Genomic DNA, 15,198 nt, shown 5'->3' on the forward strand with positions numbered 1-15,198 from the left:
GTAAGTTGTCATGGGATAAAAGGGAAGGTCCTTTCATGGATTGAGAACCGGTTAAAAGACCGGGAACAAAGGGTAGAAATTAATGGTAAATTCTCAGAATGGAGAGGGGTAACTAGTGATGTTCCCCAAGGGTCAGTCCTCGGACCAATCCTATTCAACTTATTTATAAATGCTCTGGAGAAAGGGGTAAACAGCGAGGTGGCAAAGTTTGCAGATGATACTGAACTGCTCAAGATAGTTAAGACCAAAGCAGACTGTGATGAACTTCAAAAAGATCTCACAAAAGTAAGTGATTGGGCAACAAAATGGCAAATGAAATTTAATGTGGATAAATGTAAAGTAGTGCATGTTGGAAAAAATAACCCCAACTATACATACAAGATGGGGGCTAATTTAGCTACAACAAGTCAGGAAAAAGATCTTGGAGTCATCGTGGATAGTTCTCTGAAGATGTCCGCGCAGTGTGCAGAGGCGGTCAAAAAAGCAAACAGGATGTTAGGGAACATTAAAAAGGTGATAGAGAATAAGACTGAGAATATATTATTGCCCTTATATAAATTGATGGTACGCCCACATCTCGAATACTGCGTACAGATGTGGTCTCCTCATCTCAAAAAAGATATACTGGCACTAGAAGAGGTTCAGAAAAGGGCAACTAAAATGACTAGGGGTTAAGAACGGGTCCCATATGAGGAGAGATTAAAGAGGCTAGGACTCTTCAGCTTGGAAAAGAAGAGGCTACGGGGGAATATGATAGAGGTATATAAAATCATGAGTGATGTGGAGAAAGTGGATAAGGAAAAGTTATTTACTTATTCCCATAATACAAGAACTAGAGGTCATCAAATGAAATTAATAGGCAGCAGGTTTAAAACAAATACAAGGAAGTTCTTCTTCATGCAGCGCACAGTCAACTTGTGGAACTCCTTATCTGAGGAGGTTGTGAAGGCTAGGACTATAACAGCGTTTAAAAGAGAACTGGATAAATTCATGGTGGTTAAGTCCATTAATGGCTATTAGCCAGGATGGGTAAGGAATGGTGTCCCTAGCCTCTGTTTGTCAGATGATGGAGATGGATGGCAGGAGAGAGATCACTTGATCATTGCCTGTTGGTCCACTCCCTCTGGGGCACCTGGCATTGGCCACTGTCGGTAGACAGGATACTGGGCTAGATGGACCTTTGGTCTGACCCGGTACGGCTGTTCTTATGCTATGTTCTTATGTTCTAAGAACACCAGAAATTGAAGGGACAACTTGTCAGTGCAGTCTAGCCCCAAATATCTGCCTTGCCTAAAAATGAAGTATGAAGGCTTTTGGAAAATTAATTAAATTGTACAATTACAGCTGAATCTCCCAAATAGCATCTGTAATAAGGCATTCAACAGATAAATTCTAAATGTGCTTTTTAAAAAAATTCTTTAGGTTCTAATTGCTGTCACAGCACAGAATATGGTACCCTGGAACGTCAAAAGTACCAGTAATTTCTCTCTATCCAGTGGGTCTGGCCCATAATAGGGGTATTAAGTCGTGGTTTAAAGGTATATTGAAAGATTCTGGAAACCTGTCAATATTTTATATTCCAAGAGGGTAGACTGTGCATGCCTTTTATACTATATATTTAGGGAGGAAGGATGAGTCCAGTATTTAGTGTGCTAGACAGGGAATCGGAAGACCGAGGTTCAGTTCCCCACTCCAGCGCAGACTTCTTGTATGACTTTAGACAAGTTGCTTAGTCTCCCTGCACCTCAGTTTTACAAATCGGGATAATAGTACTCCCCTACCACACAGAGTTGTTGGAGGATTATATCTATTAAAGATTGTGAGGTGTGGTTACTGTGATGATGGAGGTCATATAAGTACATAAGAGGAGAGAGAGATTTAGAAACTTTTTCAAAACTGCTACTTACATGAATCCTTAGCCATTTGTTCTGTTACTCCAGCAGTTTCTGGGGACAGGCACATCCCAGAAAGATGCACACCAGGGTTTCAAAGCAGTCAGGAGCCAAACAATAGCACATAGCAGATTCTAAAAATCACTTTTGGAAAGGCAAGTATGAAATAACTTGTTCTGAGTCTCTCTCTCTCCTTGTGTTTGGATAGTTGAAAAGCCCCATTATTATTAAGTTTTCTATTATAGCGTCTTTAATCTCCTGGAGTATTTTGCATCCCCATCACCATCCTGGTCAGGTTATCAGTAATACATCCCTATTGCTATAATAAATCAGGGGTCGGCAACTTTTCGTAAGTGGTGTGCCGAGTCTTCATTTATTCACTTTAATTTAAGGTTTCGCGTGCCAGTAATACATTTTAACGTTTTTAGAAGGTCTCTTTCTGAAAGTCTATAATATATAACTAAACTATTGTTGTATGTAAAGTAAATAAGGTTTTTAAAATGTTTAAGAAGCTTCATTTAAAATTAAATTAAAATGCAGAGCCCCCCGGACCGGTGGCCAGGACCCAGGCAGTGTGACTGCCACTGAAAATCAGCTCGCGTGCCGCCTTCGGCACACATGCCATAGGTTGCCTACCCCTGTGCTATATTCTTATTATTCAAGCATGTAGTTTCTATCCATAGAGATTGTATGGTACAGTTTGATTCATTTAAGATTTTTACCTTATTTGACGCTATGCTTTCTTTCATGTGTAGTGCCACTCCCCCACCAGCATGGCCTACACTGTCATTCCTATATATTTTGTACCCTTGTACAGCATTACTGTGTTCCACTGATTATCATAGTTCCACCAAGTTTCTGTGATGCCTGTTATACCAATAGCCTCATTTAATACCAGGCACTCAAGTTCACCCATTTTAGTATTTAGATTTCTTGCATTTATATACAAGCACTTAAAAAAATTGTCACTTTTTAGCTGTCTGCCATTATGTGAGGTAATCGCATGGGACTTTTTCATCGACTGTTCTCTTTTCAGTTCCTACCTGTACTTTATCAACTTCCATCCTAGTAAGCAGGAAAGGATATAGAAAATCTCCTTTAATAGAGCCTTCTCTAAAGGATCTCTCTGTCCGAACCATGTGCTCACCTGCATCTGTCGGCTTTCCCCCAGCCCTTAGTTTAAAAACTGCTCTACAACCTTTTTAATTTTACATGCCAGCAATCTGGTTCCATTTTGGTTTAGGTAGAGCCCATTATTTCTGTATAGGCTCCTCCTTTCCCAAAAGGTTCCCGAGTTCCTAAACCCCTCCTCCCTCCACCATCGTCTCATCCACACATTGAGACCCTGCAGTTCTGCCTGTCTGCCCCTGTACTTGGAACAGGAAACATTTCAGAGAATATTACCATGGAGGTCCTGGACTTCAATCTTTTACCTAGCAGCCTAAATTTGGCGTCTAGGACGGGTGGGCAAACTTTTTGGCCCAAGGGCCACATCTGGGTATGGAAATTGTATGGCAGGCCGTGAATGCTTCATGAAATTGGGGGTTGTGGTGCAGGGGTTGGGGGTGAGGGCTCCAGTTGAGGGTGCTGGCTCTGGGGATGAGGGGTTGGGGTTGCAGAAGGTTGCTTTGGGCTGGGACCGAGGGGCTCAGAGGGCAGGAGGGGGATCAGTGCTAGGGCAGGGGGTTGGGGCTCGGAGGGTCAGGGGTCCAGGCTCCGGGTGGTGCTTACCTCAAGCAGCTCCCAGAAGCAGCAGCATGTCCCCGCTCTGGCTCCTGCGTGGCCAGGCGGCTCTGCGTGCTGCCCCATCCGCAGGTGCCTCCCCTGCAGCTCCCATTGGCCGTGGTTCCTAGCCAATGGGAGCAGCAGGGGCAGCACTCGGGGCCAGGGACAGTGTGTGGAGTCCCCTGGCTGCCTCTACATGTAGGAGCTGGAGGGGGGACATGTCGCTGCTTCCGGGAGCCATGCGGAGCAACAGCACGGAGTGGGGCAAGCCCCGGACCCTGCTCCCCGGCGGAAGCTTGAGGGCCGGATTAAAACATCTGAAGGGCCATAGTTTGCCCACCTCTGCTCTAGGATCTCTGTCCTACCTTTCCCTATGTCCATTGGTATATGTACCATGACCACTGGCTCCTTCAAGCACTACACATAAGCCTATCTAAGTGTCTGAAGAGATCTGCATGGAATCCCCCATAACTATTACCTCTCTCTTCCTAATAACTGGGGTTCCCTCCCGTAGACAGGTATCCTCAGTGTGAGAGGATACCATGATATCATCTGAAGGGAGGGAGCCAACTATGGAATCATTTCCCTCCGCTACACTTTGATGTTCTTCTTCCCTGAGACTTCCATCCTCCTCAACAGCACAGAGGCTCTCAGACTCAGGGTGATACCACTCTACTGTACCCTGACAAAGTCTTCTCTATGTACATTGATCGGTCTCCCTGAGCTCCTCCAGTCCAGCCACTCTGGTCTCCAGAGCCCGTACTCAGTCTATGAGGGCCACAAGCTCCTTGCACCAAATGCACACATACACCACCTGCCCACAAGGCAGGTAATCATGCATGTTGCAGTTAGTGCAATAAACTAACTCACTCTGCTGCTAGGCATATGTCAGAATCCTTTGTCCACAAGAGCCCAGGTGTGGTCCAGAGGTTTTTCCTGTACATCAATGATTTTTAACTCTTGCCTTAACAATCACAGTAGGTAAAAGCAAAATGCAGTTCCATGTTTGAGGTAGCTTAGACATTTTATAGTCTAAGCTTGACCATTGTATATTAGGAGCCAAATTCTGTATAGCACATAATCTTACCTAGAAAAATCCACTGGTAATTGTCCCTCTGATATTTAACTCTGAAAAATGCATGATGGTTCTGGGGATGTTTATTATGGGGCATCACCATTTCATTTCAGCTGGTAGAAGAAGCCCAAGCTAGTAGGGCTCAGCTTGGCAATATAAGATCATTTATAGGATAAGCTGTGGTTTGTGTGTTTTTTTTCCCTTTTTTACACACTGTGTTTAAAATTAAACCACAAATTTGCAACTGCTGGAAACATAAGATGCATAAGTAGCATTTATATAATTTTGGTTGCTTTACATCTGTCTTTTGATATATCTCAGTCTGTAGTAACTAACGGTTACATTTCCGTCTGAATTAAAATGGGCAATGAAAGATTTTCCCTGAGTCACTTAAAAACAGTACCTTATTCTATTTTTTGCTTTACAAGTTTATGGAATTTGGTCTGTCCTTTAGAGGAAAAACTAAAGTTATTTAGTTCTAATAATATAAAGTAAAATTCTGCCTTTGAATAATTACACACAATTCCTATTGTGTTATCCAGTGAGAGCTGTGCACCTGTAAACAGCAGCAGAATTTGATCATTTAAATAATGTAATGACTCTTTACAAAGAGTGGTTATACAGTGTAATATTTTGTACTCTTTTAGCAATATCACTATTTTTTACTTCCACCGCTCTGAATATTACTGTTTTCTATTTGCGTCCTGTCATCGTTGCTGCTGCTTCCCTACAAGAAGCTCAATCTGCTGACTATTTTTTTGAATGAAGAATTGAGACACGAGACCCAGTTGGTCTCATTATGGCGTTCCAGACCATTCCATTGTTTGTGAAAAATGAAGTGCTGATCAGCAGATAAATGAATATGTGTTCCATTTCCACCTGTTCAGCAGAAACAGTATTTCTAAATGTTGGTAAAGGGTATATTAGTAAATGTACTGGTTTCCAGGAACAGAGTGGACTGGAATATTTTCTGTACAAATGTATTCAGTGACTAATATAATCAACTTCAGAACTGTCCAAGCCTCTAAATTTCCATGTATAATTGTTCACTGAATAGAACTTGAGAGGAAGGATAGACTTGTGGCGACGTCACTGGACAGGGACATGGAATATCTGAATTTCGTTCCTGGCTCTGTTACAAATATTCTGTGTCAACTTGAGCAAGACAGTTAGTTAATTTCTCAGTGCCTTAATTCCTACTCTGTAAAAGGAGGATAAATGCCTCTTTTCTTCCACGCTTTCTGTCTGGTCTATATTGACTGTAGGGGCTGTCTTTGTTTGTGCACCTAGTACAACTGGGCCTCTCAATACTACCATCCTAATAATAGCACGTCCTTTGTCTATGCATTGTCAGGAGACAGGCAAGATGACAACTTTCTGATTCTTTAGTGGCTTAAATATATTTTTAAACTGGTGATTTACACCCCTTTTTAACTATTAAATGGCTGGATTATAACATGAATTTTAAACATAAATTGCTGTCTTCTCTTTAAAAGAAATGCATTATCCAGTACTCTGCAGGCCAGCCAAATGGCAATGCTCATGAGTCAATTCATTCAGATGGGTCCTTGTGTTTTGCTTCAGGGCATAATTGACATGGGGAAAAGCATGCTGTTTACACAGGAACTGTATCTCTGAATTAAATATCCAGGCATATTAGCACAGCTTCACATTAAGGTACACACCCACACCTGAGCTTGGTAACTGGAAGTAATGAGGTATTCTGGGAATAATCATAGGACTGCCAGTTTAAGTGATGCCATGACCTCTGAGCTGCTGTTCAAAGGCTTGTCGCTCTTCAAATGTCTGACTTTCTCTCATTCTTTAGAAAAGAAAAACAAAGAAGAGCTAATACAACGTTTGGGGTCTTTCCTTCTTAAAGAGACTGTAGTTTAGTTTATTAAAATTTCATAGAAGTGGGGGAAATATGTAAATTGCCATTAACTTTGAGTCAACTATTTAAAGTTAAAAATTTCTAAAATAGGAAACTGCCATCTTCTTTGTGGAATTCAGACTTTTTGATGTTTTGAACCATCACAGTAAGTAAACCTCTCATTCCATTCATGTTCACTTGCACATTTTGAAGAATTCTGTTCTTTCTGTTCAGAGACCAATCTCAGCAGTGCCTGAGGTTACCAGAAATGTTTCTGTAAAAACATCGAGTAAACATATTGAGATTTTCTATGGAAGGGACATGTTCTCTAGTACTCTTAATTCCTTTAAAGATAACTTATTGCTGTTTGTTGTAGCTATTAATTTGTACTGAGGTAGCACATAAAGCACCAACAAAGGATTGTGGCCTGACTCTGCTACACACTGTACAAGCACATGGCAAAGCAGCAGCCTCTACCCTCGAGAGCTCGCAATCTAAATTGTGACAAACCACAACATATAGATGAAACAAATGGGGAAGGGAGAACAAGGTAATAGTAAAACAAGAAAACTGTCATACAAGAAGCTCATTTCTTGTATAGCCATTGTCATCTATGTGTTTTATAGGCACTGTGTCACAATTGAGTCTTAAGGAAGGATTTTAAAGGAGGTTAAAGTAATGGCTTTGCAGATTTTTGCAGGAATTTTTTCCTGCTAATAAGGGTTGGCTTGGGGTTGGGAGACACTTCTGTACTTTCTGAGGGAGAAACTGATTGGAGGATGTTGATGTTGAAGGTTGGGTACTTGACAGAATGAGGGAGGGATCCACGTCACAATAGATCAGGTAGGTAAAGTGAGGCTAACATGTGAAGGGCCTTAAAGACAAAGACAAGAAGCTTCTATTTGTGGAGTAAGAGGAGCCAGTGGGTTAGGAAGCAAGAAGGGGGATGAGTGTCAGAATGATGATCCATGAAGATTTTAGCAGCAGCAGCAGAAGCTTCTTGAAGGACGGGCATGTTTGTAGGCAGGAGGTTGCAGTAGTCATAATGGAAGGTGAGGTCCTGAGCACAATTTTTAGTGGTGTGGACAGAGAGCCAAGATCAAATCTTGGAGGGCTCATGAAGGACAAAGCAACAAGATTTCGATACAGCCTGGATGTGTGAATCAAGAGAGAGGTCTGAGTCAAAGATGACTCCAAGTTTACAGGCCTGAGGAACTAAGAGGGAGGACGGTGGTGGTTTCCATGATAATGAAGAATGGAGTGAGAGGAAGGTTTTTGGAGATGAAAAATCAAGTGTTCAGTTTTGTCCATGTTGAATTCAAATTGATGACTGGCCAGTTACGTGATGTCAGCAAGACAGGCCAAATCATACAACATTTTCGACTTTATTGTACACACGGTAAAGACAGCTGCTGAATTTTCTTCAATAAAACCATAGGCTCATGTTTAAAGACATAGTAATGGTTACTAAGATGAGTGCTTTCTTATATGATTATATATTATATGAAAGTACATTTTTGGCCTGAGTTACGGTACTGTATAACTAACATTGTGACTGTAATGACTGGAAAACTTTGTGGTGATAGATGATTTAAAAACTACTAATGTGCTTAGCCTTTGTATTTTTGTTTAGTTTCCCTGCCTAGTACCTCTTCTTCTTTTGCAATTTATAATAGATTGCACATGCAGGTCCATAATTTTGAAAACATAGGGTTTAGGCATATCCAGTTATCATACATTAATGTGATATTATTCTTGACTGGTGAGGTGCAGAATCTGTGCTTAAACTTTAAAACATTAAAATTAGATAAAGCTGCAATGAAATATTTTTAGTGTCAGGTTAGTCACTCAAACCAGAGAATCTGTATTGCTCAATTACTATACTATACAGAGGTAAAGTAAGGGACAGATTTTTATGGACTGAAGTTGAATTAGGAGGTTTGCAGGCTGATTTCACTTGACTAGTAAAAAATATTGCTGAGACTGTATACCTATTTAGTTAACTAATAATTAAACTATTTTTGAAATTGCAGATGGTGACAGACTTGCCTGTTTTTAAGCTGAAATGTTGTGGTTGGCTATATAATGCTGTAATTTTCATGTGGCATTATGTCATTCTGTATTTCAGGGAAAGGTACACCTAGAGCTGAGACTGAGTGAAGTTATAACAGATACTGGTGTCATTTGCCATAAGCTTGCAACACGGTAAGATCTGAAATGTAACTATAGAACGATAACGGTAACTTGACAATGATTTGCACTTTTTAAAATTAGTAAAAATACTGTGTTATGAAGGAATATGTCAAATGGAAACAGTTTATAATACAGCATTTTTAAAAATTACTTTAAAGAACCAAATCACTTATTAAAATTGAATATTTTTGAGCTCTAAACTTTAAATCGCCTACTTCTTTATTTGAGATTTGCTCATCAATTTATAGGTTGCATTATGTTTTTTCCTGAAAAGACCCAAATATATGTTAGGTGGTTGTCTCTATTACTTTAAAATTTAAACAATCACTTATCCCAACTGTAGGTGCAGTATAAATATTAGAAACACCACAAAGGATATCATAAATGTCCTTGTACTTTAATAGGATTATAACCACCAAGTGCCTTCACAACATAACCTGCATAGTGACAGATCGTTACATAATGTGTATCGTGATCAAAAGTCCATCAGCAATTATAACAGCAAACTCACAATCAGCTACCCCAGTTCTCACCAACTTCTCCCTGGAAAAACCCAGAAGAAATGAGTTTTGCAATAAATGCTCTGAGGCTAATAAGTTTGAGTTCTGTCAGACCCCAAAGCAAGTGAGTGGAGTGAGTTCCAAAATCCCTCTTAGATTATATTTACACTGGACCTAAAGTTGTAGTTTCTAGCTCAGGTAGATATACCTGCAATAGTTGAATCAAAGCTAGTGCACTAAAAATAAAAGAGTAGCTACTATGGGCAGGGCTAGCTGCCCCAAGTATGATCCCATCTGAAACCCTAGCTATGAACGCGGGCAGCTAGCATGTCCTGTCGCTTGGGCCACTTTGACTACATTTCTTTGTTTAGTGCACTAGCTCTGATTGAGACTGGAAATTATACCTCCAGCTCCCTAGAATACCCACAGAGAGCCCTTGTGAGTAATTCCCTGCGTTTTAAACCCAGGGACTGCTAGCTTGAATGCCTCTCCGGATTCCAGCTGCTGCAGTATCACTCAGAGAAGCAATCTTTCAAATAGTCAGGGCCCAAACCACTTATGCTGTTGATGCTGTGAGAACTTTTTAGTGATAGCATCCGAGATCTTAACTGTCGTTATATTAGGGCAAACACAGATAATGAAAGAAACGCCAACTCCCTGCTTCCACTTAAGCCTGGATTTTTTTTTTTTAATAACTTTGCTGAAACCAGTCTTGTTGGGTTAATGGCCCAAATAAATGATTCATTTTATTGACATGAGAAAGGAGAGTGGTCTCTTCTTTAAACCTCTCAAATGTGTTTCGATGCTTGCTTTTCCTGAGGCGGAACTAAAGTGTGGTAGGATGGATTTTAAAAGGGCTGGCTCCATAACAAGTCTTTTTCCCAAGGAGGAAAAGCTCTTAACAAAATTAGCTGGCTTGAATGTGTATTTAGCAGAATATTTTTATCCTGTTTCAATGTTCTTCTCTTCATTTGCTCCCTCCATTTCTCACTTTTCAGTCCAACATGCAGCCTGCTTTCATCAGCTTATTCTCTTCCAGTCACCCTTGTCTTGTTTCCCCATTCACCCATTATTTACTTTTTTCACTTGGAGCTATAATCACAGATTCAATATTAATTAACCTAATGATTTGATTTAAAAGGCCCCGTTTATACTTTAGCTGTCAACCAGACTTATTACCGAACAGTGAAATGGTTGGCTTGAAATGTTAGTAACCATGGCAGCTGGGTGTTTTGCCCTTGCCAGGAGCCTAGGGCTAGCACATGGCTATCATCCTGTAAACATGCTGTAACAATGTTCTTTGCAACATAGACAGGACCTTACTCATGCCTGAGTGACCAGATTGGTTAATCCTTGTCCTTCCCAGCGCGGTCGGTAATAGGACATCCCAGAGTACGCTGCCCTAGGTCCTGCTATTGCCTTTTAGTGCATGTCTTTTGGCAATCAGGCCTCTGCTGAGGGACTATGGGATAGCTGCCCAGATTTGCCCCCGCTTCCCCAATACATGGGTACAAACATGGTGAGGCAGCGATGTGTAAACTGATTGACACAGCTAGGTGCTTTGCATCAGATTTCCCTTCCATTCATCAGTGAAATCGGACCTTTAACATTGTAACAAGGTTACAATGGGAAATTGGTCATTGCCTTTCTACTTATTGTTCAGGTCTTGTACTACCAAGAAGCTGTATGTATGTGATGTATAAGCAGCAGCATCTTACATGCCAACAGGGGTATGGAATTTCCTTTCTAATATTCATCTGAGTGGACAAGTTTTAAAACCCTATTCAAATCTTTGTTTATGTGACCTTGGATTTAAGACTATTGCTTTTATTGGACACTGAAAATATTTTAAATTGGTTTGTGAAGCATTCTGTAACCTTGATTCTCAAGGTATTGTTCAATAAATTGTATGTATTAGCTCAACATTCAGAAATCTTTAGTTCCTAACCTCTGAGCCCTTGATAACAGATCACAGCTCCCATGACCCAAACTACAATTTTAAAACCCACTGGCCCTCAAAACAAAACCTGTAAATAGGAATCTAAGGAAAGTTTTATTCTACTGATGGTCCTTCCCACTCTCCTGCTATTTGCTCTGTAACCGATCTGAGCATGCCATCCGTGCTCTGGCTGAGCCTTGGAAGTGCCCCAGTATGTTGTTCACTACTGTGAGTGGGCGTGGAGGTTTGGAGTTTAGAAGGGGAGGCAGTGAAGATGAGCATGTGGATAAAACACTTAAAATCCTTTGGTACAGTTTATGATGGCCAAACATGTCATTAGAGGAGGGAAAGAAAGCAAGTGCAGAAGGAAAGGAGAGATGATTAGATCAGAAACAACACTGCAAAATAGTCTGGAATTTTTCATGCAGTATCTTTTTAAATGATTGTTTTAGCTAGATATATAAAGCCCTTGCAGATTCCTGCTATGTGACTTTTCCACCAGCTGACTCCTCGCTCACTCAGGCACAATTTGATTCTAGCCATATAAGGAGAGAACACAGTAATTGCTTAACAAAGAAATCTCCTCCTATGATCTGTGTAGATGGAAAATGCCAGAGGAAGGACGATGGAGAGGGAAGGGAGGGTGGAACCTTCTTTTTATGAAATAGTTCATGAATGAAAAGTAGAGACTCAATGAAATAGAAGAATGGAACTACCATTATAGATCTGTCAAGGCTCTTGGCTTTGTTATGAATAGGACATGGAAGTGCTTAAAGCAAGGTTGAGATTGTACTTTTAGTCAGCAAATAAGATAAAGCTCTCACATGTGAAAGAGAACCTAAAATGATTACATCTGGCATTTTTAAGCAAATCACATTTTAAAGCTTTTCTCATGCCTTTTATTTCTTTTATTTCAGCTTTTTCTGTAGTGCTAATCATCATTTTGTATTATCCCTACACATGCTGTACAGTATTCTGCAATAGCCAGACTCTGTGAGATCAGATTGACACTCCAGGCTTTCTCATTTAACTCTTCATTTCCTGGCTTTTGTGGATTTAATTGAAACGCCAATGTTGTTTAACAGGATTGCTTGTAGTTTATTATTTTTAACAGTAGTATTTAGAAAATAGAAACTGTCCTGAAATAACTGGTTGGAGCTATTCTAGAAATACTCCTATATACTACATAGACCAGAACAATCCAGATTTTCAGTTTCCCAGGAGACAAAAGGCTGCATCCAGTGGGCCAAATTTTCAAAAACATTTGTGATGTGAGCAAACTTTCTGTACCCCCAACAGTGCCTGTTGTCAAAAGACAAATACATGTTTGTGCCGGCAGACTGAAAATTAGGCTTGGCCAGAGACCTGATGCACCCTTTTTACCCACTGAGACATACCCACTGGCACGAGGAAATAAAGATCAGTCTCTTGTCAACACACCTCATGTCCGTCCCCTGTTACACTTGCCTTCTGCCTTTGTGCGCATTGCCACTGCCGCCACCTCTAGTTTTCCCGGGCCTGAAAGCAGCTGGGGCCTTGGTCTGCTGGAACACACCATGAGCATCAAGCTGGACAGGTGCATTTTATCGAAATAAAATGTCAATGAAATGGATCATTAGAAGTGCTATGCACTGAATATTTAAACAGTAGGGAAAGAAAATAAAACCCATAAAGCACTTTAGGCTTTCTTAGCTTCTGCAAAGGAAACAAAGAAAACGTGTAACTTCTCCCCTGGAAGCATTCAATGCTGTCATTTAGCCCTAAACCACTAAGCTGTTGTGGTTTATCAGCGTTCGGTGGTGGCTCTGGCAACTGCCACCACACAATCTCCCAGGCTGGATCTCTGTCACAGAGATTAGAAGGAGAAGCATTAGTGGATTAGAAAAATACAGATTCAGACACTGTGCTAGGCTGGCGGTGTCCCCAGTCGCTTCCCCTCTAAATGAATAAGAACTCTAACTTATGCTCCCATGCTGCTCTAGGGAGTTATTCATCACCCCACTGTGGACTTGCAGTGGGCTCTGAAGGAACTGGCTTTGTTTGAGGGAGTTTTCAGCCAGCATCTTGCTCCCTCCTAATCCAACCCTCAGAGACCTAAACCATAGGCTCATCCTATAAAGAGAGTGTGAGGCTGCAGCCCATTCAGCTATAACCCTGGCCTGAGTGCATAGTGCAGACTCACTCCCCCAATGAAAAATAAAACATGCATAAGGCTGTGTGGCCTGCTCCGTTCATGTCACATTAATATGTACTAACTACTGTTGTACACATATTGCACAGCACTGTATGCCAGGCAAAAAGTGTGTGCGCGTGCAATAGATCCTGGCATTCCTCACTCCCTTTCCCTCCCCTTCAAAAATCTCTGGCCCCCTCCCCCCCCCACACACACACACAACAGTCCCTGTTCCTCAGCACACATTTAGTTGCCGTTTTTTCCCTGTTGGCAGTGGCTGGCCCAGTGGCCGTCGAAAGGAGGATTGGAGAACTTCTTTTTGTCTGCCTGTCCAGAACTTTGAGGCGCATGTGTGCAACCAGGTCCCATAAGCACATCCTATTCTGTTCTGGAAAAAGGTGGTGTGCACTTGTCCCTGAGGCTATGCCTCTTCACCACCACTTAGTGTGCACAGGTGTCTGGCTGCATGCAGAGCCTCTTTGAAAATCCCATATGCCAACACCTCTTGTTTGCTTCAGGAAATACAGAGGCTATAGGACTCAGTATATGATACTCCAGTTTGGTCCAAGTGGCCTTTCTCCTTGATCAAACAGTTCAATGGCGCATTCTGGGACCTGGAGTTATGTCCATCTGCATCTTAATAGAGGAGGGGGGCAGTAGGTTCCATTGTAGACATACATGAGTCTCACTTTGGCCACACCAGTAGAGACAGTCAAAAGTAATACTTCTGACTTCAAAGGTTCCAATGGGAATTAGGCATTTAAGTCTCATTGAAGCTGCATGGGAGCTAGTTTCCCAGCTCCCTTTGGCTTCTTTGAAAATCCAAGCCCATGTCTGTAATTATTTATTTAAATGTCTGTATTTATTCAGCGTCCCCAGATTGCTCCTTCAAGTGTTAACATTCATCATGCCTTGTCTCTTAAGTTAAAAAAGCCTGAAAACATCTGTTCTTGGAAAGCTTTTTCTTCTGCTTCTTTTTTTCTTTTCCAACAACAAATTTGTACAGCTGAGTTGTAGCTCATGAAGTGTGTTTATAAATGACAATGCTGACAGACTTAACTTGTGTGGCATTAGCAGCCACGGCTGCTTTTTATATATAGCAATAACAAAGTCTTCCAATGACTAACTCACAGATCTGCAAATCCATTAGTAATGCTCAAGTTTGGTTGGTAAATTAAGCATTTATAACCATGGTGTGGAGGCTTTCTGCATTAATTTATGAATGCTATATGTGCTCTGTGATTGTCTGAGCGCTATAGGGGATAGATTCTGACTGACTATATGGAGCTAAGGCCTGGTTGCACTTAAAAATTAGATCAACCTAGCTACGTTGCCCAGGTTGTGAAAAATTTTGCATCCTGAGCTTCGAAGTTAGGGCAACCTAACTCACAGTGTAGAGGCGGCTAGGTCGATGGAAAAATTCTTCCATCTACTTAGCTCCTACCTCTTGGACAGGTGGATTAACCCCTTCCATCAAGGTAGGAAGCATCTCCACAACAGCACTACAGCAGCCAGGGGCGGCTCTAGCTTTTTTGCCTCCCCAAGCATGGCAGGCAGGCTGCCTTTGGCGGCATGCCTGCAGGCGGTCCCGTGGCTTTGGCGTACCCGCCGCCGAATCCGCGGGACTGGCGGACCTCCCGCAGGCATGCCACCAAAGGCAGCCTGCCTGCCGCCCTCACAGGGACCAGCAGGGCGCCCCCCACGGCTTGCTGCCCCAGGCACGCGCTTGGAGCGCTGGTGCCTGGAGTCGCCCCTGACAGCAGCACAACTGCAGCACTGAAGCTGTGCTGCTGTAGTGTAGACGTATCCTAAATCAAAAGAGTCTGTT

At 41.7% G+C, this 15,198-nt stretch overlaps 1 protein-coding gene across 2 annotated transcripts in view; it reads left to right on the plus strand.

The window, feature by feature from the left end:
* Positions 1-15,198, plus strand: part of RASA3 (RAS p21 protein activator 3) — a 284,524-nt gene that overhangs the window by 195,235 nt on the left and 74,091 nt on the right. For both annotated transcript variants that reach the window (XM_054010897.1, XM_054010887.1), the window contains exon 5: positions 8,694-8,770. In XM_054010897.1, the coding sequence (XP_053866872.1) occupies positions 8,694-8,770 (77 nt within the window). The remainder of the gene's footprint in view (positions 1-8,693; positions 8,771-15,198) is intronic.

Source organism: Malaclemys terrapin, chromosome 1 (assembly GCF_027887155.1).
Source record: "Malaclemys terrapin pileata isolate rMalTer1 chromosome 1, rMalTer1.hap1, whole genome shotgun sequence".
Classification (NCBI taxonomy): domain Eukaryota; kingdom Metazoa; phylum Chordata; order Testudines; family Emydidae; genus Malaclemys; species Malaclemys terrapin.